This window comes from Oncorhynchus keta, chromosome 8 (assembly GCF_023373465.1).
Source record: "Oncorhynchus keta strain PuntledgeMale-10-30-2019 chromosome 8, Oket_V2, whole genome shotgun sequence".
NCBI lineage: Eukaryota > Metazoa > Chordata > Actinopteri > Salmoniformes > Salmonidae > Oncorhynchus > Oncorhynchus keta.
This window is the reverse complement of record NC_068428.1, coordinates 31,418,382-31,446,121: the sequence shown is the minus strand read 5'-3', so window position 1 is coordinate 31,446,121 and position 27,740 is coordinate 31,418,382. Positions and strand designations below refer to the sequence as shown.

At 41.0% G+C, this 27,740-nt stretch overlaps 1 protein-coding gene across 1 annotated transcript; it reads left to right on the top strand.

Moving 5' to 3' along the window:
- The first annotated feature begins 13,228 nt into the window (after window positions 1-13,228).
- On the top strand, window positions 13,229-14,523 carry LOC118387208 (thyroxine 5-deiodinase-like). The gene has a single exon (XM_035775373.2). It carries the CDS (start codon window positions 13,310-13,312, stop codon window positions 14,111-14,113), a length of 804 nt encoding a protein of 267 aa, XP_035631266.1. The 5' UTR covers window positions 13,229-13,309; the 3' UTR covers window positions 14,114-14,523.
- Window positions 14,524-27,740: the final 13,217 nt, after the last annotated feature.

Below are 27,740 nucleotides of genomic sequence, written 5' to 3'. Positions count from 1 at the left end.
TGATAGACTGCATCCAATTTGCTGAGTAGAGAGTTGGAGCCTATTTTGTAAATGACATTGCTGAAGTTAAGAATTGGTAGGATAGTCAGTTTTACGAGGGTGTGTTTGGCAGCATGAGTGAAGGATGCTTTGTTGTGAAATAGGAAGCCAATTCTAGTTTTAATTTTGGATTGGAGATGCTTAATGTGAGTCTGGAAGGAGAGTTTACAGTCTAACCAGACACCTAGGTATTTGTAGATGTCCACATATTCTAAGTCAGAACCATCCAGAGCAGTGATGGTGGACGGGCGTGCAGGTGTTGGTAGGATCGGTTGAAGAGCATGCATTTAGTTTTACTTCCATTTAAGAGCAGTTGGGGGCCACGGAAGGAGAGTTGTATGGCATTGAAGCTCATCTGGATGTTAGTTAACACAGTGTCCAAAGAAGGGCCAGAAATATACAGAATGTTATCGCCTGAGTAGAGGTGGATCAGAGAATCACAAGAGTGACATCATTGATGGATACAGAGAAAAGAGTCAGCCCGAGAATTGAATCCTGTGGCACCCCCATAGAGACTGCCAGAGGCCCGGACAACAGGCCCTCCGATTTGACACACTGAACTGTCTGAGAAGTAGTTGGTGAACCAGGTGAGGCAGTCATTTGAGAAACCAAGGCTTTTGAGTCTGCTGATAAGAATGTGGTGATTTACAGAGTCGAAAGCCTTGGCCAAGTCGATGAAGACGGCTGCACAGTATTGTCTCTTATCGATGGAGGTTGTGATATCGTTTAGGACCTTGAGCGTGGCTGAGGTGCACCCATGACCAGCTCGGAAACCAGATTGCATAGCGGAGAAGGTACGGTGGGATTCGAAATGGTTGGTGATCTGTTTGTTAACTTGGCTTTCGAAGACCTTAGAAAGGCAAGGTAGGATAGATTTAGGTCTGTAGCAGTTTGGGACTAGAGTGTCTCCCCCTTTGAAGAGGTGGATGACCGCGGCAGCTTTCCAATCTTTGGGGATCTCAGATGATACGAAAGAGAGGATGAACAGGCTAGTAATAGGGGTTGCAACAATTTCGTATGATCATTTTAGAAAGAGAGGGTCCAGATTGTCTAGTCCTGCTGATTTGTAGGGGTCCAGATTTTGCAGCTCTTTCAGTACATCAGCTATCTGGGTATGGGTGAAGGAGAAATGGGGGAGGCTTGGGCAAGTTGCTGTAGGGGGTGCAAAGCTGTTGACCGGGGTAGGGGTAGTCAGTTGGAAAGCATGGCCAGCTGTAGAAAAATGCTTATTGAAATTCTCAATTATTGTGGATTTATCGGTGGTGACAGTGTTTCCTAGCCTCAGTGCAATGGGTAGCTGGAAGGAGGTGCTCTTATTCTCCATGGACTTTACAGTGTCCCAGAACTTTTTGGAGTTTGTGCTGCAGGATGCAAATTTCTGTTTGAAAAAGCTAGCCCTTGCTTTCCTAACTGCCTGTGTATATTGGTTTCTAATTTCCCTGAAAAGTTGCATATCGCGGGGGCTATTCGAGTCTAATGCAGTACGCTGCAGGATGTTTTTGTGCTGGTCAAGGGCAGTCAGCTCTGGAGTGAACCACGGTCTATATCTGTTCCTGCTTCTACTTTTTTTTATAATGGGGCACGCCATTTAAAAAGATTGTGAGGAAAGCAATTTTAAAGAATAACCAGGCATCTTCTACTGACAGAATGAGGTCAATGTCCTTCCAGGATACCTGCGCCAGGTCAATTAGAAAGCCTGCTCGCTGAAGTGTTTTAGGGAGCGTTTGACAGTGATGAGGGGTGGTCGTTTTACCACAGACCCATTACAGACGCAAGCAATGAGGCAGTTATCCTGGTTGAAGACAGCAGAGGTGTATTTGGAGGGCATGTTGGTTAGGATGATATCTATGAGGGTGCCCGTGTTTACAGATTTGGGGTTGTACCTGGTAGGTTCATTGATCATTTGTGAGAGATTGAGGGCATCAAGCTTAGATTATAGGATGGCCGGGGTGTTAAGCATGTCCCAGCTTAGGTCACCTAACAGCAAGAACTCTGAAGATAGATGGGGGGCAATCAATGCACATATTTTTTTGTTGACTGAGAACACATTCTCATTTACAGCAACAACCTGGGGAATAGCCAAATATTTGGTGACCATGATGGTTTGAGGGACAGATTTGGAATTTAGCCAGAACACCGGAGTTAACACCCCTACTCTTACAATAAGTGCCATGGGATCTCTAATGACCTCAGAGAGTCAGGACTCCCGTTTAATGTCCCATCTGAAAGACAGCACCCTACACCAGGCAGTGTCCCCAATCACTGCCCTGGGCATTGGGATATTTTTTAGACCAGAGGAATGAATGCCTCCTACTGGCCCTTCAACACCACTTCCAGCAGTATCCGGTCTCCCAAACAGGGACTGACCAGGACCAACCTTGCTTAGCTTCAGAAGCAAGCCAGCAGTGGTATGCAGGGTGGTATGCTGCTGGTGCAAAATATGGCGTCCAAGGTGTCCAGGGCACGGCTGGGGGCAGAAGGTGGTCTATCGCAAGCGGAAACGGTGATGAGAGGCTTGTTTCTGAAAAGGTGGATTTTTAGAAGTAGAAGATCGAATTGTTTGGGCTCTGCAGGAGATTGCAAGTAGCGATGCAGCGACAATGTCAATCGCTCCTCTACTTTGAGCCAGGAGAGACTGACATGCATGTTATTGATATTAGCCCTCAGTGTACATTTAAGGGACAGGAAGTTCTGCTCTGTTCTTATTGGCAATTGACCGTTAGCTGTGGGGTGGCTGGTAGCCTAGTGATTAGAGCATTGGGCCAGTAACTGAAAGGTTGGTGGATTGAATCCCAGAGCTGACAAGGTAAAAATCTGTCATTCTGCCCCTGAACAAGGCAGTTAACCCACTGTTCCTAGGCCATCATTGTAAATAAGAATTTGTTCTTAACTGACTTGCTTCGTTAAATAAAGGTTAAATAAAAAATTTAAAAAACTGGTCAGTAGTCCAGATAAAACAAAGGTCTGTAGGACTTTAGTTGATTGTCAAGGAAGAAACGTAGCTCTTTATCATGGACAGAACGATAACCCATCAACATGTTTTGTCCATGTCAGTTTACAATCTAGTGTTACTCCAAGCAGTTTAGTCTCCTCAACTTATTCAATTGGCACATTATTTATTCTAATATTTAGATTCAGTTTAGGCTGTAGCGAATTACTTTTCCCAAATACAATGCTTTCATTTTTTATATATGCAGTACCAGTCAGAAGTTTGGACACCATTCAAGGGTTTTTCTTTATTTTTGACTATTTTCTACATTGTAGAATAATATTGAAGACATCAAAACTATGAAATAACACATATGGAATCATGTAGAAAACAAAAAAAAATGTTAAACAAATCTAAATATATTTTATATTTGAGATTGTTCAAAGTAGCCACCTTTTGCCTTGATGACAGCTTTGCACACTTGGCATTCTCTCAACTTGGTCAAACAGCCCTTACACCATGGAATGCTTTTTCAACAGTCTTGAAGGAGTTCCAACATATGCTGAGCACTTGTTGGCTGCTTTTCCTTCACTCTGCAGTCCAACTCATTCCAAACCATCTCAATTAGGTTTAGGTCAGGTGATTGTAGGGGCCAGGTCATCTGATGCAGCACTCCATCACTCTCCTTCTTGGTCAAATAGCCCTTACACAGCCTGGAGGTGTATTGGATTATTTTCCTGTTGAGAAACAAATGGGATGGCACAGATGGGATGGCGCATCGCTGCAGAATGCTGTGGTAGCCATGGTGGTTAAGTTTCCCTTGAATTCTAAATAAATCACTGACAGTGTCACCGGCAAAGCACCCCCACACCATCACACCTCCTCCTCCATGCTTCATAGTGGGAACCACACATGCAGAGATCATCCGTTCACCTACTCTGCGCCTCACAAGTACGCAGCGGTTGGAACCAAAAATCTCACATTTTAATGTCCATTGCTCGTGTTTTTTTGCCCAAGCAAGTCTCTTCTTTTTATTGGTGTCCTTTACTTGTGGTTTCTTTGCAGCAATTTGACAATGAAGGCCTGACTCACACAGTCTCCTCTGAACAGTTGATGTTGAAATGTGTCTGTTACTTGAACTCTGTGAGCATTTATTTGGGCTGCAATCCGAGGGGCAGTTAACTCTATTGAACATATCCTCTGCATTAGAGGTAACTCTGGGTCTTCCTTTCCTGTGGCGGTCCTCATGAGAGCCAGTTTCATCAAAGCGCTTGATGGTTTTTGCAACTGCACTAGAAGAAAGTTTCAAAGTTCTTGAAATTTTACGGATTGACAGACTTTGTCTGAAAGTAATGATGGACTGTCGTTTCTCTTTCCCTATTTGAGCTGTTATTTCCATAATATGGACTTGGTCTTTTACCAAATAGGGCTATCTTCTGTATACCACCCCTACCTTGTCACAACACAACTGATTGGCTCAAACTCATTAAGGAAAGAATTCTACAAATGAACTTTTGCCAATCACACCTGATAATAGAAATGCATTCCAGATGACTCCCTCATGAAGCTGGATGAGAGAATGCCAGGAGTGTGCAAGCTAACATCAAGGCAAATGGTGGCTTCTTTGAAGAACCTAAAATATATTTTGATTTCTTTAACACTTTTTCGTTTACTACATGATTCCATATATGTTATTTCATAATTGATGTCTTCACTATTATTCTACAATGTAGTAGAAAATAGTCCAAATAAAGAACAACCCTGAAATGAGTAGGTGTGTCAGCTGTTGACCGGTGCAGCACATTTTTTCAGCTGCAGCCTATGATCGATAATGTTGAAAGCTGCACTGAAGTCTAACAAAACAGCTCCCACAATCTTCTTATTGTCAATTTCTTTCAGCCAATCATCAGTTATTTGTGTTAGTGCCGTACATGTTGAGTAACCGTGCTGAAAGTCCGTTGTTAATTTGTTTACTGTGAAGTAGCATTGTATCTGGTCAAACACATTTTTTTACAAAAGATTACTAAGGGTCGGTAGCAGGCTGATTGGTCGGCTGTTTCAACCAGTAAAGGTTTCTTTGTTATTTTTGGGTAACAGTATGATTTTTGCTTCCCTCCAGGCATGAGGGCACTAACTTTCCTTAAATGTGTACAGATGTCAAATAGGAGTATGGAGGGTTTTACGCACATCCAAACTTTTCACAGGAGCTGGAAAAATATCCACTATAAAGAGAAAGGGGGAATGTCCACTTACTATGTCCACTTACTGTATTGCTACCAAATGTATATCCGTAGCTTTAGCCTACCATCGCCGTTGATATGGCCAGCAGTGACTTTCAGGCAAACAAACAAACAAACAGGCATAAAGCCTACAAGCAGATTCATCACCACAGACCATGAGATCAGAATTCACCTGATTTGACAGTTAGGTCCAATAGAGGAAAATGGAAGAAGCCTTTTTTTTTTTCTTTTACAAAATGATGAACAAAAATGTGTACGGTAATGTTCCTAAGCAGGCTTCCTACAGTCATTGAACACCTTTCATGACCAAACTTTTCACAGAAGCTGGACAAAAATAATGTCCCATAAAAGTAAAAAAAAGGGGCATGTCTGTCTGTTTTGCTGCATGTGATACTTGAAGATAACATTGGTGATGTACATAAGGCATTACAATACGGCTAAGACTTTTGGTCAGTCTTAAATATCCCTAGTTGTGCTGACTGAAATATCGGGGCACATTAAGGACACCTAAAGTATTTCCACCCCTAATTTGGTTAGAATTGGAGAGAAAAAAATTGAAATGGAGACCAAATCGAAACACGTCCTCATTCCCCACAATTTAATAAAGCTATAGATTATTATAAGCCTATATGTCTAGTCGGTGTAAGCGCACCAAGTGCGTAAGGACGCATTCACGGCTGAGGCCACTGACCAGCTAGAGGAGCAAAAAAAGAAGAAAGATTAAGGAGTCAGGCCGGGCACTCATATGTTACAAATCCCTAGTTGTTGTCAGCCAGATCTCTGGGAACGTTTAATTATTGGGAATGTTTCATTATTGTGGTGGGTGGGTGGGTGGGTGGGTGGGTGGGTGGGTGGGTGGGTGGGTGGGTGGGGGTGGGTGAGTGGGTGGGTGGGTGGGTGGGTGGGTGGGTGGGTGGGTGGGTGGGGTGGGTGGGTGGGTGGGTGGGTGGGTGGGTGGGTGGGTGGGTGGGTGGGTGAGTGGGTGGGTGGGTGGGTGGGTGGGTGGGTGGGTGGGTGGGTGGGTGGGTGGGGTGGGTGAGTGGGTGGGTGGGTGGGTGGGTGGGTGGGGGTGGGTGGGTGGGTGGGTGGGTGGGTGGGTGGGTGGGTGGGTGAGTGGAGATTCAGAGAGGAAGTTGTTTACTTTACACACGTCTCTTTTGTGTTGAAACTAGGTCTATAAGTGGTGATGCAAGGCTACTTGAGGCTCTGCTGGACGTGTTAGGAGTTGAAGAGTGTGACAGTCACAGAATCCAGGAACACAGAGACACAGAAAGTTGGCTGGTTTAGTTTGACTTCCTCTCAATCATACAGAATAATGGACAGAGCCTGCAGTCACATCCTGATCACAGTACGTAAGCAGAATCGTGACATTGTCCACTCCCTCAGTTCAAGTGAAGCAGCCTGACTGACATCTAGATACCAGGGCTGATAATAATAAACAAACAAAATCAGAATGAATGATACGTTGTACTTTGACCAGAGAGATAGGATGTTCGCTGACCAGAGAGATACGATGTACTTTGACCAGAGAGATAGGATGTTCGCTGACCAGAGAGATAGGATGTACTTTGAAACTAAGCTGCCATTTAAGCTGTGGTGTAAACATGGTGAGTGGGTAATTATAATTGCCGTGTAAAATATTTAGTAGACTTGGCAGAGCTTAAGAGACTATAGGATCATCCCTTAGGCCATTTGACCCTGCCAGCATGTTAACAGGCTGACCAGCTATTGACCTCTGCTTTCCATGGACTCAAACGGTTCTAGGAAGTGTGTGTGTGTAGAAATCCAAGGAGGGTGTAGACCTTCCATAGGCACTGTATACGTATGTACATGAGGTATCATACGTTTTCACTTTGTCATTATGGGGTATTGTGTGTAGATGAATTTAAAAAAAGAAAGACTTAATCAATTTTGAATTCAGGCAGTGACACAACAAAACGTGGAAAAAGTCAAGGGGTATGAATAATTTCAGAAGGCACTGTAGTTCAAGGAAACACCTCTCTCAGCAGTGAACATAGCATCTGTGCCATTGTTTTATTTAACCTTTATTTAACTAGGCAAGTCAGTTAAGAACAACATTTTGTTTACAATAACAGCCTACCAGGGAACAGTACCTTGTTCAGAGGCAGAAAGACAGATTTTTAGCTTGTCAGCTCATTACTGGCCCAATGCTCTAACCACTAGACTACCTGCCACCCCCAAAAAATACATAACTGTATAATTATTTTAAAAAATTTACCTTTATTTAACTAGGCAAGTCAGTTAAAGACAAATTAATAATCCGGATCACGGGAACCAATGTAGCAGACTGGTGCAGGGACCCAGGTCTTCTTCAGAAGTCCAGACCGCCTTAGTCTGAGCTGTAACCCAGGATTATAACTCTTGTGAGTTAGTACACAAAGTAAAAAATATCTACAACTTTTAGGTATAAACTAGCCTCATCCCCAAACTCAAGAGAGAGAATCTCTGGTGGATGAGATTATGCATAGGCCTCCAAAAAGTGCAAAACCATCCTATTAGTAGAGAAGAGAGAGCGCAACGAGCAGATGTGTACATTTTCAACTCTAAAATGACACAACTACGCATTATTACCACCTTAATTCTATTGGCATGAATTATTCTGGGGCTGAAAATAATGGCATGTTGAACAAATGAGCCTATGTTAAAATATGTCAAATCTGGTTAGAATCTGTGGCCATTGAATGATGTGTGTGTGTGTGTGTGTGTGTGTGTGTGTGTGTGTGTGTGTGTGTGTGTGTGTGTGTGTGTGTGTGTGTGTGTGTGTGTGTGTGTGTGTGTGTGTGTGTGTGTGTGTGTGTGTGTGTGTGTGTGTGTGTGTGTGTGTAGAGAGAGAGAGATTAAGAGTTTAAGTTGTTTACTTTACACACATCTCTTTTGTGTTGAAACTAGGTCTATAATGGGTGATGCAAGGATACTTGAGGCTCTACTGGATGTGTTAGGAGTTGAAGAGTGTGACAGTCGCAGAACCCAGGAACACAGAGACACAGAAAGATGTCTGGTTTAGCTTGACTCCATCTCAATGATAGACAATAATGGACAGAGCCTGCTGGGCACATCCCGATCGTTGTATATAAACAGATATTACAGTTCTGAGTCTTCTTGGGTCAGTCTCTAAGAGCTTTGCACACCTGGATTGTGCAATATTTGCCCATAATTCTGTTCAAAATTCTTCAAACGCTGTCAACATGTAGGGGATCATGGCTACAGCAATTTTCAAGTCTTGCCATATTTTTTCAAGGAGATTCATGTCACCACTCAGGAACATTCACTGAATTATTCCTTAGGCCACTTGACCCTGTCAGCGTATTCACAGGCTTACTCACTTCTGACCTCTGTTTTCTCTGGATTCAAACGGTTCTTGCAAGTGTGCCTGTGTGTTCACCAAGTCTCTTCACTTATCCACCTCTCAGGTACTAATGTAGCAGACTGGTGCAGGGACCCGGGTCTTCTTCAGAAGTCCAGACCTAAGCTGTAACCCAGGATTATAGCACTTGTGAGTTAGTAAACAATGTCCCATTTGGTTTGTCAGGCAACTAAGTGTTGTTTGTCAAAGCACATCTGCCACATGAGATCAATTAACAAGATCATTTAACAAGATCAGCAACATCCCCTCTCTTAACCAAACAGACACCTTTGGAGGTTTCTATTTGATTATGTGATACTGTTCAATAATTATATAGCAGGCCTGTGTGTAGAGTCATACATTTAAAATATCTAAAACTTTTATGTATAGACTAACCTCATCCCCAGGCTCAAGAGAGAGACGGCTGGTGGACGAGACTATGCATAGGCCTCCAAAAACCTAGAAAAATATAACATTGTTTATTGAAAAATGAAAAGTGCAACATGCAGATGTGTCAATCTCCAACTCTAAAATGACACAACAATGCATTATTACGAGGTTAACTCTATTGGCATAAATTATTCAGGGACTGAAAACAATGGGATGTTGAACTAATTACCCTGTGTACATGTACACTGAGTGTACAAAACATTAAGAACAGCCTTGAGACAATTGAGACACGGATTGTGTATGTATGCCTTTCAGAGGATGAATAGGCAAGACAAAAGATGTGCCTTTGAACCGTGTATTTTTGTATTTATTAGGGATCCCCATTAGCTGTTGCCAAGGTAGCAGCTACTCTTCCTGGGGTGCAAACACATTAAGGAACTTACATTACATACAGTATTAAACAAAAGATAAAACAGTGCATCATATAACATTATTACACCATTGCATCAGTGGAGGCTCCTCAGAGGAGGAAGGGGAGGACCATTCTCCTCAGTGAATTTCATAAAAATGGTAAAACATTGAAAAAGTTATCCTTTTAAATAAAAATATACTAAATATATTCATGTCATCAAATAATTTATTAAAACACACTGTTTTATAATTTTACAATGAAGGTCTACAATAGCCTCAACAATCTGTAGAGTAGCACCATGGGGTAGCCGGAGAACAGCTAGCTGCCGTCCTCCTCTGGGTACATTGACTTCAATACAAAACCTAGGATGCTCTTGGTTCTCACCCAGTTCCATAGACTTACACAGTAATTATGACCACTTCCGGAGGACGTACTCTAACCTATTAGAGCTCTTGTAGCATGAACTGACATGTTGTCTACCCAATCAAGGGATCGGAAAATTACTCTAGTACTGAAAGAAGGACAACCATCTCTGCAGCACTCGACCAATCAGGCCTTTATGGTATAATGGCCAGACGGAAGCCACTCCTCAGTAAAAGGCACGACAGCCCACTCAGAGTTTCCCAAAAGGCACCTAAGGACTCTAAGACCATGAGAAACAAGATTATCTGGTCTGATGAAACCAAGATTGAACTATTTGGCCTGAATGCCAAGCATCATGTCTGGAGGAAACCTGGGACCACCCCTACAGTGAAGCATGGTGGTGAAAGCATCATGCTGTGGGGATGTTTTTCAGCGGCAGGGACTGGAAGACTAGTCAGGCTTGAGAGAAAGATGAACGGAGCAAAGTACAGAGAGATACTTGATGAAAACCTGTCCAGAAAACTCAGAACCTTAGACTGGGGCAAAGGTTCACCATCCAACAGGACAACAACCCAGAGCACACAGCCAAGATAATGCAGGAGTGGCTTCAGGACAAGTCTCTGAATGTCCTTGAGTGGCCCAGCCAGAGCATGGACTTGAACGTGATTGAACATCTCTGGAGAGACCTGAAAATAGCTGTGCAGTGACGTTCCCCATCAAACCTGACAAAGCTTGACAGGATCTGTAGAGAAGAATGGGAGAAACTCCCCAAGTACAGGTGTGCCAAGCTTGTAGCATCATACCCAAGAAGAGTCAAGGCTGTAATTGCTGCCAAAGGTGCTTCAAGAAAGTACAGAGTTAAGGGTCTGAATACTTATGCAAATGTAATATCCTTTTTAACAATATAAACTAGCAAACATTTGTAAAAACCTGTTTTTGCTTTGTCATTAGGGGGTATTGTGTGTAGATTGATGAAGGAAAAAAAACAATTGAATAAATTTTAGAATGAGGCTGTATTAAATACTTTCCTAATGAACGGGTTATCAGAAGTATTCACCCCCCTTGGATTTCTTCCCACATAAATTGTGCTACAAAGTGGGCTTAAATTTGATTTAAGTCATAACTGTAACTTGGCCACATTCATTGTATTGTTGGTAAGCAACTCCAGTGTAGATTTGGCCTTTTGTTTTAGGTTATTGTCCAGCTGAAAGGTGAATTTGTCTCCCAGCGTCTGGTGGCAAGCAGACTGAAGCAGGTTTTCCTCTAAGATTTTGCCTGTGCTTAGGTCCATCCCATTTATTTCTATCCTGAAAAACTCCCCAGTCATTCCAGATGTCAAGCATACACATACCATGATGCAGTGTGCCTTTAGGGCCTTGTTGCATGAAGGGTGCATGTTTTAGAATAGTTGTATTCTGTATGTTTGTATTCTCCTTTTCACTCTGTCATTTAGGTCACTATTGTGGAGTCACTACAATGCTGTTGATCCATCCTCTTGTTTTACTCCCATCACATTTATTAAACTCTGTAGGTGTTTTAGCAACACCAATGGCCTCATGTTGACATCCCTGAGCAGTTTCATTCTAGTCCTGCAGCTCAGTTCAGTAGGTTGGCTGCATCTTTGTTGTGTCTGGGTGGTTTAATACATAATTATTAGCATAATAATTAATAGCATAATTATTAACTTGCCAAATGCTTAAAGAGATATGCAATGTCTTCTTTGTTGGTGTTACCAATCTACCAATCACTGCCCTGCTTTGAGGATTTCGAAAAATCTCCATGGTCTTTGTAATTGAATATGTTCTTGAAATTCAGTACCTTACAAACATTAGATATGTCGAATTTGGTTAGAATTGAAAACGGCTGTTTGAAATGGAGATCAATTGAAACAGGTCCTGATTCCATACAATTTAACAGAGATTATTATAGGCCTGTATATATGTCGGTGTAAACGCACCCCAGCGCGTAATGACGCATGCAAAGCGGAGGTCACGCACTATCCACACCATCAACATACTGCATCTCTCTCTATCTTACCAACTTTTGTCTAATCAAAATGTCATGACCTCATAACAAAGTTATATCAACCATTGTTGATTAGCAATAAAGCATGTTATCATACTGTACATACTGAGTGCAGGAGAATTGCGTTTTGTATAGTTTTTACCTCGGCACGAATCAACACACTCTAGCCCTAATGTTCCTACTTGAATGAGTTATTTCATCACATTATATGCGAGTCGGAATCAGTTCATGGAAATAAAAAGGTCAGTATTTTTTTATGTAGGCTTATAGGTTTCCTAAATTATTTGGTCCGATTATTCAACACCTCTTGTGACCAGACACTGGTCCTGATTAGTTCCTCAGCGCAATAACTGGATAATCCATTCCCTTGTCTGTAACATCACTTAACGGATATTATTGATTAGCCCAGTTCTATAGGGCTGAGTAATCTTATTGCTCTGAGAAGGAATCGGGTAATAAAGAGTCGCATTGGGAAAGTTGAGAGAGAGAGAGAGAGAGAGAGAGAGAGAGAGAGAGAGAGAGAGAGAGAGAGAGAGAGAGAGAGTAGGATACTGACCTCAAATAACCGATGCTTTTTTTGAAGGTGCCCAATGCGCCTGCACATCATTGGTATGGGAGAGCGCCGTCTAGTGTGAAATGATTTGGTGAATTTAAAACCCATGGGCTGAAATACACAGATAAAAAAGCTTTTAAGACTTAGTTTCGTGAGACAAGTCATTAACATGCCTTGAATACATTTAAAGATTGGGCAGGCGTTCAAATTTGTCAACAAAAATAATTAATTGCTCTTGGCCCATTTAGGCACTCTTCAATATCTTCCCGATGCAACAGCATGAACATGAAATAATTTATCTTAATCACAAAATATAAGTATCCAGAGTCCAGTCTTCATCGTCATGCTTGATTTGAAATGAGGTGGATGTTTTTGTGCCCCAAATGTGTGAATTCTGAGCGCGATATATAATTTCACCTTGTTCCTTAGACCTCCCTTTCCGACAAACAGGTGTTGTAAAGTATGCTATTTCTCCATTTGGAGATCATTTACCGGTAACTACATTGATTCACCCCAAAATAAGTGCCAGTTATAACGTGACGAGTCCGTGGCCGTGTTCCTCTCTCCCTCACACACACACACACACACACACACACACACACACACACACACACACACACACACACACACACACACACACACACACACACACACACACACACACACACACACACACACACACACACACACACACACACACACACACACACACACACACAGCCTGTGTTTATCTCTCCCTCCCTCTCTCTTTCTCCTCTCTCTCCCCCTCTCCCATGAGAACCGGTGAGAGTTGACTGAAGGTAATCCCCGCCATGTGAGAGGGCGGCACTAGCTGTGGAGGCGGGTTGTTTTTTTCATTCAAATCCTGCTGCTCCTATAAAAAGCACAACTCTGATAGGCAGAGGCTGAAAACAGATGGGAAAAGGTGACTGATACCATTGTCTCTATCTGCCTGCCTGTCTGTCTTGCCGCCGGATATAATCGTCAGGGCGAGATGCAGGAGACTGCAGGTGTCCTGACGGTGCGGGCCCTGAAACACGCAGCCCTCTGTCTGGTTTTTCTGCCCCGGTTCCTCCTGGCAGCGCTGATGCTGTGGCTCCTGGACTTCCTGTGCATCAGGAGGAAGGTGCTGCTGAAGATGAGGGAGCAGGGCAGCAGCCGCGATGACCCGCCCGTTTGCGTCTCCGACTCCAACAAGATGTTCACCCTGGAGTCGCTCAGAGCCGTGTGGTATGGACATAAATTAGACTTTTTCAAATCAGCGCACCTTGGATGTATCGCGCCCAACACAGAGGTGGTGCAGCTGAAGGACCGGCGCAGGGTCCGAATCCTGGACTATGTGAAAGGGAGGAGACCTCTCATCCTCAACTTCGGTAGTTGCTCCTGACCACCGTTTATGACGCGCTTGGCCGCGTTTCAGCGCGTCGCGAGCCAGTACGCGGACATCGCTGACTCTCTGCTTGTATACATCGAGGAGGCGCATCCCTCTGACGGCTGGGTGAGCTCCGATGCGCCGTACCAGATACCCAAGCACTGTTGTCTAGAGGACAGACTGAAAGCCGCTCAGGTGATGCACTCTGAGGTGCCCGGCAGCAACGTGGTGGTGGATAATATGGACAACTCGTCTAACGCGGCGTATGGAGCCTATTTTGAGAGACTTTATATCCTGAGGGATGAGCGGGTCGTGTATCAGGGGGCCAGAGGACCAGAGGGCTACCGGATATCAGAGTTGAGGAAATGGCTCGCGCAATACCGGAACGATTTGGAGAATTCCAGAACAGTGGTGGTCCACGTTTAACTTAAAGATAACCATTACCTGCGGCGCGTAAAGTGTCCACACATCATATAAGTATTCAGATGCTGCTACAAACTCTTGACACACTGCACATATGCCTCTACATGTTGTTTTGGTTCAGAAGCGTTATAACAGGACGCAGACAGACATTTGACATGTTTATTATGATGTAAAACGCATGATAGGCTTTGCAGTTCTGCTGTCTTGTTCCTCATTTTTTGTTTGGTTCTTTGTTTTTGTAAGGATATGTCCTGTTGATTTGAACCTCTGCAACATTTTGACTCATTTCAGTTTGAGCATCATTTGATTATGATCACTTTATTTTTCTATGGCTCTACCTTGAAGGTGTGTGTGTGTGTGTGTGTGTGTGTGTGTGTGTGTGTGTGTGTGTGTGTGTGTGTGTGTGTGTGTGTGTGTGTGTGTGTGTGTGTGTGTGTGTGTGTGTGTGTGTGTGTGTGTGTGTGTGTGTGTGTGTGTGTGTGTGTGTGTGTGTGTATGTGTGTGTCTGGAAGGCTAATACCTTTTACTCTAGTGTTGTTGTGAAGTTCAGTTTTGAAAGGGTTTTAAACCAGGAAACTGATACTGATGTTATTTGATACTAGAGTACTTGGCGACTAGCAATGTCCTCAACAAAATGTTCTGTAAATTGTGTATATTTTACTGAACAAATATTTGTAATAAAATGTTAGAACACATTGATCTAATGACTCCTGAAAGCGTCTTACTGACACATAGGTCAAGGCCTATTTATGTCAGTCAAATCTTTTCAATGCTATTTGCACACTTAATGTGCAAGTTCAATCATTGATTAGGCTGCAATGATTAGCTGTACTGCAAACATGATTAGATGTGCTGCAAACATGATTAGATGTACTGCAAACATGATTAGATGTGCTGCAAACATGATTAGATGTACTGCAAACATGATTAGATGTGCTGCAAACATGATTAGATGTACTGCAAACATGATTAGATGTGCTGCAAACATGATTAGATGTACTGCAAACATGATTAGATGTACTGCAAACATGATTAGATGTACTGCAAACATGATTAGATGTACTGCAAACATGATTAGATGTACTGCAAACATAATTAGCTCTACTGCAAACTTGATTAGATGTACTGCAAACATGATTAGATGTACTGCAAACATGATTAGCTCTACTGCAAACTTGATTAGATGTACTGCAAACATGATTAGATGTACTGCAAACATGATTAGCTCTACTGCAAACTTGATTAGATGTACTGCAAACATGATTAGATGTACTGCAAACATGATTAGATGTACTGCAAACATAATTAGCTCTACTGCAAACATGATTAGATGTACTGCAAACATGATTAGATGTACTGCAAATATGATTAGCTGTACTGCAAACATGATTAGATGTGCTGCAAACATGATTAGATGTTCTGCAAACATGATTAGCTGTACTGCAAATATGATTAGCTGTACTGCAAACATGGTTAGATGTACTGCAAACATGATTAGATGTACTGCAAACATGGTTAGATGTACTGCAAACATGATTAGATGTACTGCAAACATAATTAGCTCTACTGCAAACATGATTAGATGTGCTGCAAACATGATTAGATGTACTGCAAACATGATTAGATGTACTGCAAACATGATTAGATGTACTGCAAACATGATTAGATGTACTGCAAACATGATTAGATGTACTGCAAACATGATTAGATGTACTGCAAACATGGTTAGATGTACTGCAAACATAATTAGCTCTACTGCAAACTTGATTAGATGTACTGCAAACATGATTAGATGTACTGCAAATATGATTAGCTGTACTGCAAACATGATTAGATGTGCTGCAAACATGATTAGTTAGATGTTCTGCAAACATGATTAGATGTGCTGCAAACATGATTAGCTGTACTGCAAATATGATTAGCTGTACTGCAAACATGGTTAGATGTACTGCAAACATGATTCGATGTACTGCAAACATGGTTAGATGTACTGCAAACATGATTAGATGTACTGCAAACATGATTAGTTAGATGTGCTGCAAACATGATTAGCTGTACTGCAAATATGATTAGCTGTACTGCAAACATGGTTAGATGTACTGCAAACATGATTAGATGTACTGCAAACATGGTTAGATGTACTGCAAACATGATTAGATGTACTGCAAACATAATTAGCTCTACTGCAAACATGATTAGATGTACTGCAAACATGATTAGATGTACTGCAAACATGATTAGCTGTACTGCAAACATGATTAGATGTACTGCAAACATGATTAGTTAGATGTTCTGCAAACATGATTAGATGTGCTGCAAACATGATTAGCTGTACTGCAAATATGATTAGCTGTACTGCAAACATGGTTAGATGTACTGCAAACATGATTCGATGTACTGCAAACATGGTTAGATGTACTGCAAACATGATTAGATGTACTGCAAACATGGTTAGATGTACTGCAAACATAATTAGCTCTACTGCAAACTTGATTAGATGTACTGTAAACATGATTAGATGTACTGCAAACATGATTAAATGTGCTGCTAACATGATTAGGTGTACTGCAAACATGATTAGATGTACTGCAAATATGATTAGCTGTACTGCAAACATGATTAGATGTGCTGCAAACATGATTAGATGTGCTGCAAAAAGGATTAGGTGTACTGCAAACATGATTAGATGTACTGCAAACATGGTTAGATGTACTGCAAACATAATTAGATGTACTGCAAACATGGTTAGATGTGCTGCAAACATAATTAGATGTAACGCAAATATGATTAGATGTACAGCAAACATGGTTAGATGTACTGCAAACATAGTTAGCTCTACTGCAAACATGATTAGATGTGCTGCAAACATGATTAGATGTACTGCAAACATGATTAGATGTGCTGCAAACATGATTAGATGTGCTGCAAACATGATTTGGTGTACTGCAAACATGATTAGGTGTACTGCAAACATGATTAGATGTGCTGCAAAAATTATTAGCTGTGCTGCTAACATGATTAGGTGTACTGCAAACATGATTAGATGTGCTGCAAACATGATTAGATGTACTGCAAACATGATTAAATGTGCTGCTAACATGATTAGGTGTACTGCAAACATGATTAGATGTACTGCAAACATGGTTAGATGTACTGCAAACATAATTAGATGTACTGCAAACATGGTTAGATGTGCTGCAAACATAATTAGATGTAACGCAAATATGATTAGATGTACAGCAAACATGGTTAGATGTACTGCAAACATAGTTAGCTCTACTGCAAACATGATTAGATGTGCTGCAAACATGATTAGATGTACTGCAAACATGATTAGATGTGCTGCAAACATGATTAGATGTGCTGCAAACATGATTTGGTGTACTGCAAACATGATTAGGTGTACTGCAAACATGATTAGATGTGCTGCAAAAATTATTAGCTGTGCTGCTAACATGATTAGGTGTACTGCAAACATGGTTAGATGTACTGCAAACATGATTAGATGTGCTGCAAACATGATTAGATGTACTGCAAACATGATTAAATGTGCTGCTAACATGATTACGTGTACTGCAAACATGATTAGATGTACTGCAAACATGATTAGATGTACTGCAAACATGATTAAATGTGCTGCTAACATGATTAGGTGTACTGCAAACATGATTAGATGTACTGCAAACATGATTAGATGTGCTGCAAACATGATTAGATGTGCTGCAAACATGATTAAATGTGCTGCTAACATGATTAGGTGTACTGCAAACATGATTAGATGTACTGCAAACATGATTAGATGTACTGCAAACATGATTAGATGTGCTGCAAACATGATTAAGTGTGCTGCAAACATGGTTAGATGTGCTGCAAACATGATTAGATGTGCTGCAAACATGATTAAATGTGCTGCAAACATGATTAAGTGTGCTGCAAACATGATTAGATGTGCTGCAAACATGATTAGATGTACTGCAAACATGATTAGATGTGCTGCAAACATGATTAGATGTGCTGCAAACATGATTAGATGTGCTGCAAACATGATTAGCTGTACTGCAAACATGATTAGATGTACTGCAAACATGATTAGATGTACTGCAAACATGATTAGATGTGCTGCAAACATGATTAAGTGTGCTGCAAACATGGTTAGATGTGCTGCAAACATGATTAGATGTGCTGCAAACATGATTAGATGTGCTGCAAACATGATTAAATGTGCTGCAAACATGATTAGATGTGTGCTGCAAACATGATTAGATGTGCTGCAAACATGATTAGATGTACTGCAAACATGATTAGACGTGCTGCAAACATGATTAGATGTGCTGCAAACATGATTAGCTGTACTGCAAACATGATTAGATGTGCTGCAAACATGATTAGATGTGCTGCAAACATGATTAGGTGTACTGCAAACATGATTAGATGTGCTGCAAACATGATTAGATGTGCTGCAAACATGATTAGGTGTACTGCAAACATGATTAGGTGTACTGCAAACATGATTAGGTGTACTGCAAACATGATTAGATGTACTGCAAACATGATTAGATGTGCTGCAAACATGATTAGGTGTACTGCAAACATGATTAGATGTACTGCAAACATGATTAGATGTGCTGCAAACATGATTAGATGTGCTGCTAACATGATTAGGTGTACTGCAAACATGATTAGATGTGCTGCAAACATGATTAGATGTGCTGCTAACATGATTAGGTGTACTGCAAACATGATTAGGTGTACTGCAAACATGATTAGGTGTACTGCAAACATGATTAGATGTGCTGCAAAAATGATTAGCTGTGCTGCTAACATGATTAGGTGTACTGCAAACATGATTAGGTGTACTGCAAACATGATTAGATGTGCTGCAAACATGATTAGATGTACTGCAAACATGATTAGATGTGCTGCAAACATGATTAGATGTGCTGCAAACATGATTTGGTGTACTGCAAACATGATTAGGTGTACTGCAAACATGATTAGATGTGCTGCAAAAATTATTAGCTGTGCTGCTAACATGATTAGGTGTACTGCAAACATGGTTAGATGTACTGCAAACATGATTAGATGTGCTGCAAACATGATTTGGTGTACTGCAAACATGATTAGGTGTACTGCAAACATGATTAGATGTGCTGCAAAAATTATTAGCTGTGCTGCTAACATGATTAGGTGTACTGCAAACATGATTAGATGTGCTGCAAACATGATTAGATGTACTGCAAACATGATTAAATGTGCTGCTAACATGATTAGGTGTACTGCAAACATGATTAGATGTACTGCAAACATGGTTAGATGTACTGCAAACATAATTAGATGTACTGCAAACATGGTTAGATGTGCTGCAAACATGATTAGATGTAACGCAAATATGATTAGATGTACAGCAAACATGGTTAGATGTACTGCAAACATAATTAGCTCTACTGCAAACATGATTAGATGTGCTGCAAACATGATTAGATGTACTGCAAACATGATTAGATGTGCTGCAAACATGATTAGATGTGCTGCAAACATGATTAGGTGTACTGCAAACATGATTAGGTGTACTGCAAACATGATTAGATGTGCTGCAAAAATTATTAGCTGTGCTGCTAACATGATTAGGTGTACTGCAAACATGGTTAGATGTACTGCAAACATGATTAGATGTGCTGCAAACATGATTAGATGTACTGCAAACATGATTAAATGTGCTGCTAACATGATTAGGTGTACTGCAAACATGATTAGATGTACTGCAAACATGATTAGATGTACTGCAAACATGATTAGATGTGCTGCAAACATGATTAAATGTGCTGCAAACATGATTAGATGTACTGCAAACATGATTAGATGTACTGCAAACATGATTAGATGTGCTGCAAACATGATTAAGTGTGCTGCAAACATGATTAGATGTGCTGCAAACATGATTAGATGTGCTGCAAACATGATTAGATGTACTGCAAACATGATTAGATGTACTGCAAACATGATTAAATGTGCTGTACTAAACATGATTAGGTGTACTGCAAACATGATTAGATGTTAGATGTGCTGCAAACATGATTAGATGTACTGCAAACATGATTAGATGTGCTGCAAACATGATTAAGATGTGCTGCAAACATGGTTAGATGTGCTGCAAACATGATTAGATGTGCTGCAAACATGATTAAATGTGCTGCAAACATGATTAGGTGTGCTGCAAACATGATTAGATGTGCTGCAAACATGATTAGATGTGCTGCAAACATGATTAGATGTGCTGCAAACATGATTAGATGTGCTGCAAACATGATTAGATGTGCTGCAAACATGATTAGCTGTACTGCAAACATGATTAGATGTGCTGCAAACATGATTAGATGTGCTGCTAACATGATTAGGTGTACTGCAAACATGATTAGGTGTACTGCAAACATGATTAGATGTGCTGCAAACATGATTAGATGTGCTGCTAACATGATTAGGTGTACTGCAAACATGATTAGATGTGCTGCAAACATGATTAGATGTGCTGCTAACATGATTAGGTGTACTGCAAACATGATTAGGTGTACTGCAAACATGATTAGATGTGCTGCAAAAATGATTAGCTGTGCTGCTAACATGATTAGGTGTATTGCGATTACGTTTGTGGGGGTTCTCTGTGAATGACGGGCTGTCATTTATGAGGGGTGGGGACTTAGGGTTATGAAACAGGGCTATTTAACATATGCCAGGTAGAACCTGACCCAGGAGGGACTTATAATAATAATAATTTATTACATTTGTAAAGCACTTTTCATTATTCTTGTATAATCTCAAAGTGCACAAAATATAAAAAAATCTATAAATATACAGTACCAGTCAAAATTTTGGACACACCTAATCATTCGTTTAATTTTTTAATTTGTATTATTTTGTACATTGTATAATAATAGTGAATACATCAAAACTATGAAATAACATGTATGAAATCATGTAGTAAACAAAAGTGTTACACAAATCAAAATATATTTGAGATTTTAGATTTTTCAAAGTTGCCACCCTTTGCCTTGATGACAGCTTTGCACACTCTTGGCATTCTCTCAACCAGCTTGATGAGGTAGTCTCCTGGAATGCATTTCAATTAACAGGTGTGCCTTGTCAAAAGTTAATTTGTGGAATTTCTTTCCTTCTTAATGCATTTGAGCCAATCAGTTGTGTTGTGACAAGGTAGGGGGATACAGAAGATAGCCCTATTTGGTAAAAGAACATATTATGGCAAGAACAGCTCAAATAAGCAAAGAGAAAAGACTGTCCATCATTACTTTAAGACATGAAGGTCAGTCAATCTGGAAAATTTCAAGAACTTTGAAACTTTCTTCAAGTGCAGTCGCAAAAACCATCAAGCACTTTGATGAAACTGGCTCTCATGAGGACCATCACAGGAAAGGAAGACCCAGAGTTACCTCTAATGCAGAGGATATGTTCAATAGAGTTAACTGCCCCTCGGATTGCAGCCCAAATAAATGCTTCACAGAGTTCAAGTAACAGACACATCTCAACATCAACTGTTCAGAGTAGACTGCGTGAATCAGGCCTTCATGGTCAATTGTTGCAAAGAAACCACTACTGAAGGACACCAATAATAAGAAGAGAATTGCTTGGGTAAAGAAACACAAGCAATGAACATTAGACCGGTGGAAATCTGTCCTTTGGTCTGAGGAGTACAAATTCGATTTTTGGTTCCAACCGCTGTGTCTTTGTGAGATGGAGAGTAGGTGAACGAATGATCTCAGCATGTGTGGTTCCCACCATGAAGCATGGAGGAGGTGGTGGGATGGTTCTTTGATGGTGACACTGTGTCTGTGATTTATTTACAATTCAAGGCACACTTTAACAGCATGGCTACCACAGCATTCTGCAGCGACACACCATCCCATCTGGTTTGAGCTTAGTGGGACTACAATTTATTTTTCAACAGGATAATGACCCAAAACTCACCTCCAGGCTGTGTAAAGGCTATTTGACCCCAAGGAGAGTGAATGAGTGCTGTATCAGATGACCTGACCTCCACAATTTTTATTGAACCTTTATTTAACTAGGCAAGTCAGTTAAGAACAAATTCTTATTTACATGGACGGCCTACCAAAAGGCAAAAGGCCTCCTGCGGGGACGGGGGCTGGGATAAAAAATAAAATAAAATACAGTATAAATATAGGACCAAACACACATAACAACAAGACACAACCCTACATAAAGAGAGACCAAAGACAACAACATAACAAGGCAGCTACACATGACAGCAGAGCATGGTAGAAACACAACATAACAACATGGTAGCAGCACAAAATCATGGTACAAACATTATTGTCAACAGCACAAAGGTCAAAAAGGTAGAGACAACAATACATCATACAAAGCAGCCACAACTGTCAGTAAGAGTGTCCATGATTGAGTCTTTGAATGAAGAGATTGAGATAAAACTGTCCAGTTTGAGTGTTTGTTGCAGCTCGTTCCAGTCGCTAGCTGCAGCAAACTGAAAAGAGGAGCGACCCAGGGATGTGTCAGCTTTGGGGACCTTTAACAGAATGTGACTGCCAGAACAGGTGTTGTATGTGGAGGATGAGGGCTGCAGTAGATATCTCAGATCGGGGGGAGTGAGGACTAAGAGGATTTTATAAATGAGAATCAACCAGTGGGTCTTGCAACGGGTATACAGAGATGACCAGTTGACAGAGGAGTATAGAGTGCAGTGATGTGTCCTATAAGGAGCATTGGTGGCAAATCTGATGGCCGAATGGTAAAGAACATCTAGTCGCTCGAGAGCACTATTAACTGCCAATCTATAAATTATGTCTCCCTAATCTAGCATGGGTAGATTGACCTCAACTCAATTGAGATGGTTTGGGATGAGTTGGACCGTAAAGTAAAGGAAAAGCAGCCAACAAGTGCTCAACATATGTGGGGACCCCTTCAAAACTGTTGGAAAAGCTTTCCTCATGAAGCTGGTTGATATAGTGCCAAGAGTGTGCAAAGCTGTCATCAAGACAAAGGGTGGCTACTTTGAAGAATCTCAAATATAAAATATATATTGACCTGTTTAACACTTTTTAGGGTTACATGATTCCATGTGTGTTATTTCATAGTTTAGATGTCTTCACTACTATTCTACAATGTAGAACAATGTAAAAATAAAAATAAACATTGAATGAGAGTCCAAACTTTTGACTGGGGCTCTATTCGGAAGATATTCAGACCCCTGCACTTTTTTACACATTTTGTTACTTTACAGCCTTATCCTAAAATGGATTAAACATATTTTTTCACCTCATCAATCTACACACAAAAACCAAATATCACATTTACTTAAGTATTCAGACCCTTTAATCAGTTCCTTGTTGAAGCACCTCTCCAGAGATTTTCGAATTGGGTTCAAGTCCGGGCTCTGGCTGGGCCACTCGAGGACATTCAGAGACTTGTCCCTAAGCCACTCCTGTATTGTCTTGGCTGTCTGCTCTGGGTTGTTGTCCCGTTGGATGGTGAACCTTTGCCCCAGTCTGAGGTTCTGAGTTTTCTGGAGCAGGTTTTCATCAAGTATCTCTCTGTACTTTGCTCCGTTCATCTTTCCCTCGATCCTGACTAGTCTCCCAGTCTCTGCCATTGAAAAACATCCCACAGCATGATGCTGCCACCATCATGCTTCACCGTAGGGATGGTCCCAGGTTTCCTTCAGACAGGATGCTTGGTATTCAGGCCAAATAATTCAATCTTGGTTTCATCAGACCAGATAATCTTGTTTCTCGTGGTCTGAGAGTCCTTTAGGTGCCTTTTGGCAAACTCCAAGCATGCTGTCGTGCCTTTTCCTGAGGAGTGGCTTTGGTCTGGCCACTGTACCATAAAGGCCTGATTGGTGGAGTGCTGCAGAGATGGTTGTCCTTCTGGAAGGTTCTCCCATCTCCACAGAGGAATTCTGGAGCTCTGTCAGAGTCAACTCCCTGACCAAGGCCCTTCTCCCACGATTGCTCAGTTTGGCCGGGCGGCCAGCTCTAGCAAGGTTCCAAACTTCTTCCACTTAAGAGTGATGGAGGCTACTGTGTTCTTGGGGACCTTCAATGTTGCAGACATTCTTTGGAACTCTTCCCAGATCTGTGCCTCAACACAATCCTTTCTTTGAGCTCTACGAACAATTCCTTCGACTTCATGGCTTGGTTTTTGCCCTGACATGCACTGTCAACTGTGGGCCCTCATGTCCAATCAATTGAATTTACCACAGGTGGACACCAAATCAAGTTGTAGAAATATCTCAAGGATGATCAACGGAAACAGGATGCACCTGAGCTCAATTTCGAGTATCATAGCAAAGGGTCTGAATGCTTAGGTAAATAAGGTGTTTTTTTTCCTTTTTAACACATTTGAAGAAAAAAAATGTAAAAACCTGTTTTCGCTTTGTCATTATGGGGTTTTGTAGTTAGATTGCTGAAGATTATAATTTTTAAATCCATTTTAGAATAAGACTGTAACTAAACAAAATGTGGAAAAAGTCACGGGGTCTGAATACTTTCCGAAAGCCCTGTATATATGCTTGGTTTAGAGTTATTTGGCAACTTTAGTTGAGTGATACAAACCTTAGAATGTCTTAGATATCAAATCATATATTGGCAGTATGATGTGACTATAGGATGTTGATGATTTCAAAAGGTCTCAAAAAATGCTTGTTCTCACCTCAGGCTACACACGCTGTTCTCTCATCAAGCGATCATATTGTCAACCATAAGACTATTCTCAGTTTAATCTTGTCTTTACTAATATGCAACAGTTGATTCGGAATGGCCCATTATGAAATGGGCAGGAACAGGGGAATAAAGACATGTCATCCGTATGCACTCAAATGGGTAATGGTGGTCACTTTCTGTTTTTCACTCATGAGGGGTCGGCTACTGGCTTTAGAGTGGAGCATGTGCTTAAATACAGCTCTGATCCTCCTCTTTTTAGTGGCAAGTGGCAACCATCAAAATTCTGCTTTCACATGGAATTGCATGTAGACATGTCTGGTTTGAAAAGAACACAGCCTATTTCACTCCATGCATCAGACACTGTTTGAGGAGCAGGCAGCCTCTCGTTGCGTGACAGGTGATATTGCTCCCAAACTGTGTATGTCATGGGCTCGCCAATCCTGTTCCTGCAGCGACAGTTATTCACGTTCTTTAATAAAGGAACTAGACATGAAATAACTAACAAAACAATAACTGTGCGAAAACCTCATATCTGGTGCAAACACAGAGACAGGAACAATCACCCACAAAACCCAAAATCAAACAGGCTACCTAAATATGGTTCCCAATAAGAGACAATGACTAACACCTGCCTCTGATTGAGAACCATATAGAACTAGACAAACTAGACATGTAACATAGAATGCCAACTCAGATCACACCCTGACCAACCAAAACATAGAAACATACAAAGCAAACTATGTTAAGGGTGTGACAAATATGTTCGGGAACATCGATAGCAACATGTTTTCACTACTAAACATACAGTGCCTTGCAAAAGTATTCGGCCCCCTTGAACTTTGCGACCTTTTGCCACATTTCAGGCTTCAAACATAAAGATATAAAACTGTATTTTTTGTGAAGAATCAACAACAAGTGGAACACAATCGTGAGGTGGAACAACATTTATTGGATATTTCAAACTTTTTTAACAAATCAAAAACTGAAAAATTGGGTGTGCAAAATTATTCAGCCCCTTTACTTTCAGTGCAGCAAACTCTCTCCAGACGTTCAGTGAGGATCTCTGAATGATCCAATGTTGACCTAAATGACTAATGATGATAAATACAATCCACCTGTGTGTAATCAAGTCTCTGTATAAATGCACCTGCACTGTGATAGTCTCAGATGTCCGTTAAAAGCGCAGAGAGCATCATGAAGAACAAGGAACACACCAGGCAGGTCCAAGATACTGTTGTGAAGAAGTTTAAAGCCGGATTTGGATACAAAAAGATTTCCTAAGCTTTAAACATCCCAAGGAGCACTGTGCAAGCGATAATATTGAAATGGAAGGAGTATCAGACCACTGCAAATCTACCAAGACCTGGCCGTCCCTCTAAACTTTCAGCTCATACAAGGAGAAGACTGATCAGAGATGCAGCCAAGAGGCCCATGATCACTCTGGATGAACTGCAGAGATCTACAGCTGAGGTGGGAGACTCTGTCCATAGGACAACAATCAGTCGTATATTGCACAAATCTGGCCTTTATGGAAGTGGCAAGAAGAAAGCATGCGAATTTTCGCAGCTTTTTGTTAAAAATCACGCAACATTTCAGCACCCTGCTACTCATGCCAGGAATATAGTATATGCATACGATTAGTATGTGTGGATAGAAAACACTCAGACGTTTCTAAAACTGGTTAAATCACGGTTGTGACTATAACAGAACGTGCGTTTCATCGAAAAGTGCAGGAAAATCTGATCACTGAAAATGGGAAAATATATCCATGCGCCACTTCAACCAATTGTTAAACGTGAACCACATTAAATGGGGCCGAGGTTGCAATACCTACAGCTTCCACACAATGTCAACAGTCTTGTCATTTGTCTCGGATTTGTTTCTTGGTCAAACCTCCGACCGGATGTTTTGGTTGAGGAAAATTTGGACACGATATCAGGACGTGGAGCTATTGAATATACATCGCCCCGTGATCATTTTGATAGATTATTAACGTTTACTAATACCTAAAGTTGCATTACAAAAGTATTTCGAAGTGTTTTGTGAAAGTTTATCGTCAACTTTTTTAATTTAAAAAAATGACGTTGCGTTATCAAACTCAGTTTTTTCCTTGATTACACAGTCTTCATAGATCGATATCTATGCTATATATGGACCGATTTAATCGAAAAAAAGACCAAAAAGTGATGTTTATGGGACATCTAGGAGTGCCAAGAAAGAAGCTTGTCAAAGGTAATGAATGTTTTATATTTTATTTCTGCGTTTTGGGTAGCGCCGGCTTCCGCAAAATCTGTCGTGTTAGGTGACGTTGCAGTATTTTGGGGGTACATGCTATCAGATAATAGCTTCTCATGCTTTCGCTGAAAAGCATTTTACAAATCTGACTCGGTGGATAGATTCACAACGAGTGTAGCTTTAATTCACTACCTTGAATGTGTATTTTAATGAAAGTTTAATGAAAGTTTGAGTTTTATCAAAAACTATAGGTGGCGCTCTGAAATTCCGCTGAGTGATGTTCCTGCATGGGAACTGTATCCTGCGTCATCCTTAAGAAGTTAAAGATATCCATAAAAAGTGTTGTTTAAAGTTTGCCACAAGCCACCTGGGAGACACACCAAACATGTGGAAGAAGGTGCTCTGGTCAGATGAAACCAAAATTGAACTATTTGGCAGCAATGCAAAACGTTATGCTTGGCGTAAAAGCAACACAGCTCATCACCCTGAATACACCATCCCCACTGTCAAACATGGTGGTGGCAGCATCATGGTTTGGGCCTGCTTTTCTTCAGCAGGGAAAGGGAAGATGGTTAAAATTGATGAGAAGTTGGATGGAGCCAAATACAGGACCATTCTGGAAGAAAATCTGATGGAGTCTGCAAAAGACCTGAGACTGTGACAGAGATGTGTCTTCCAACAAGACA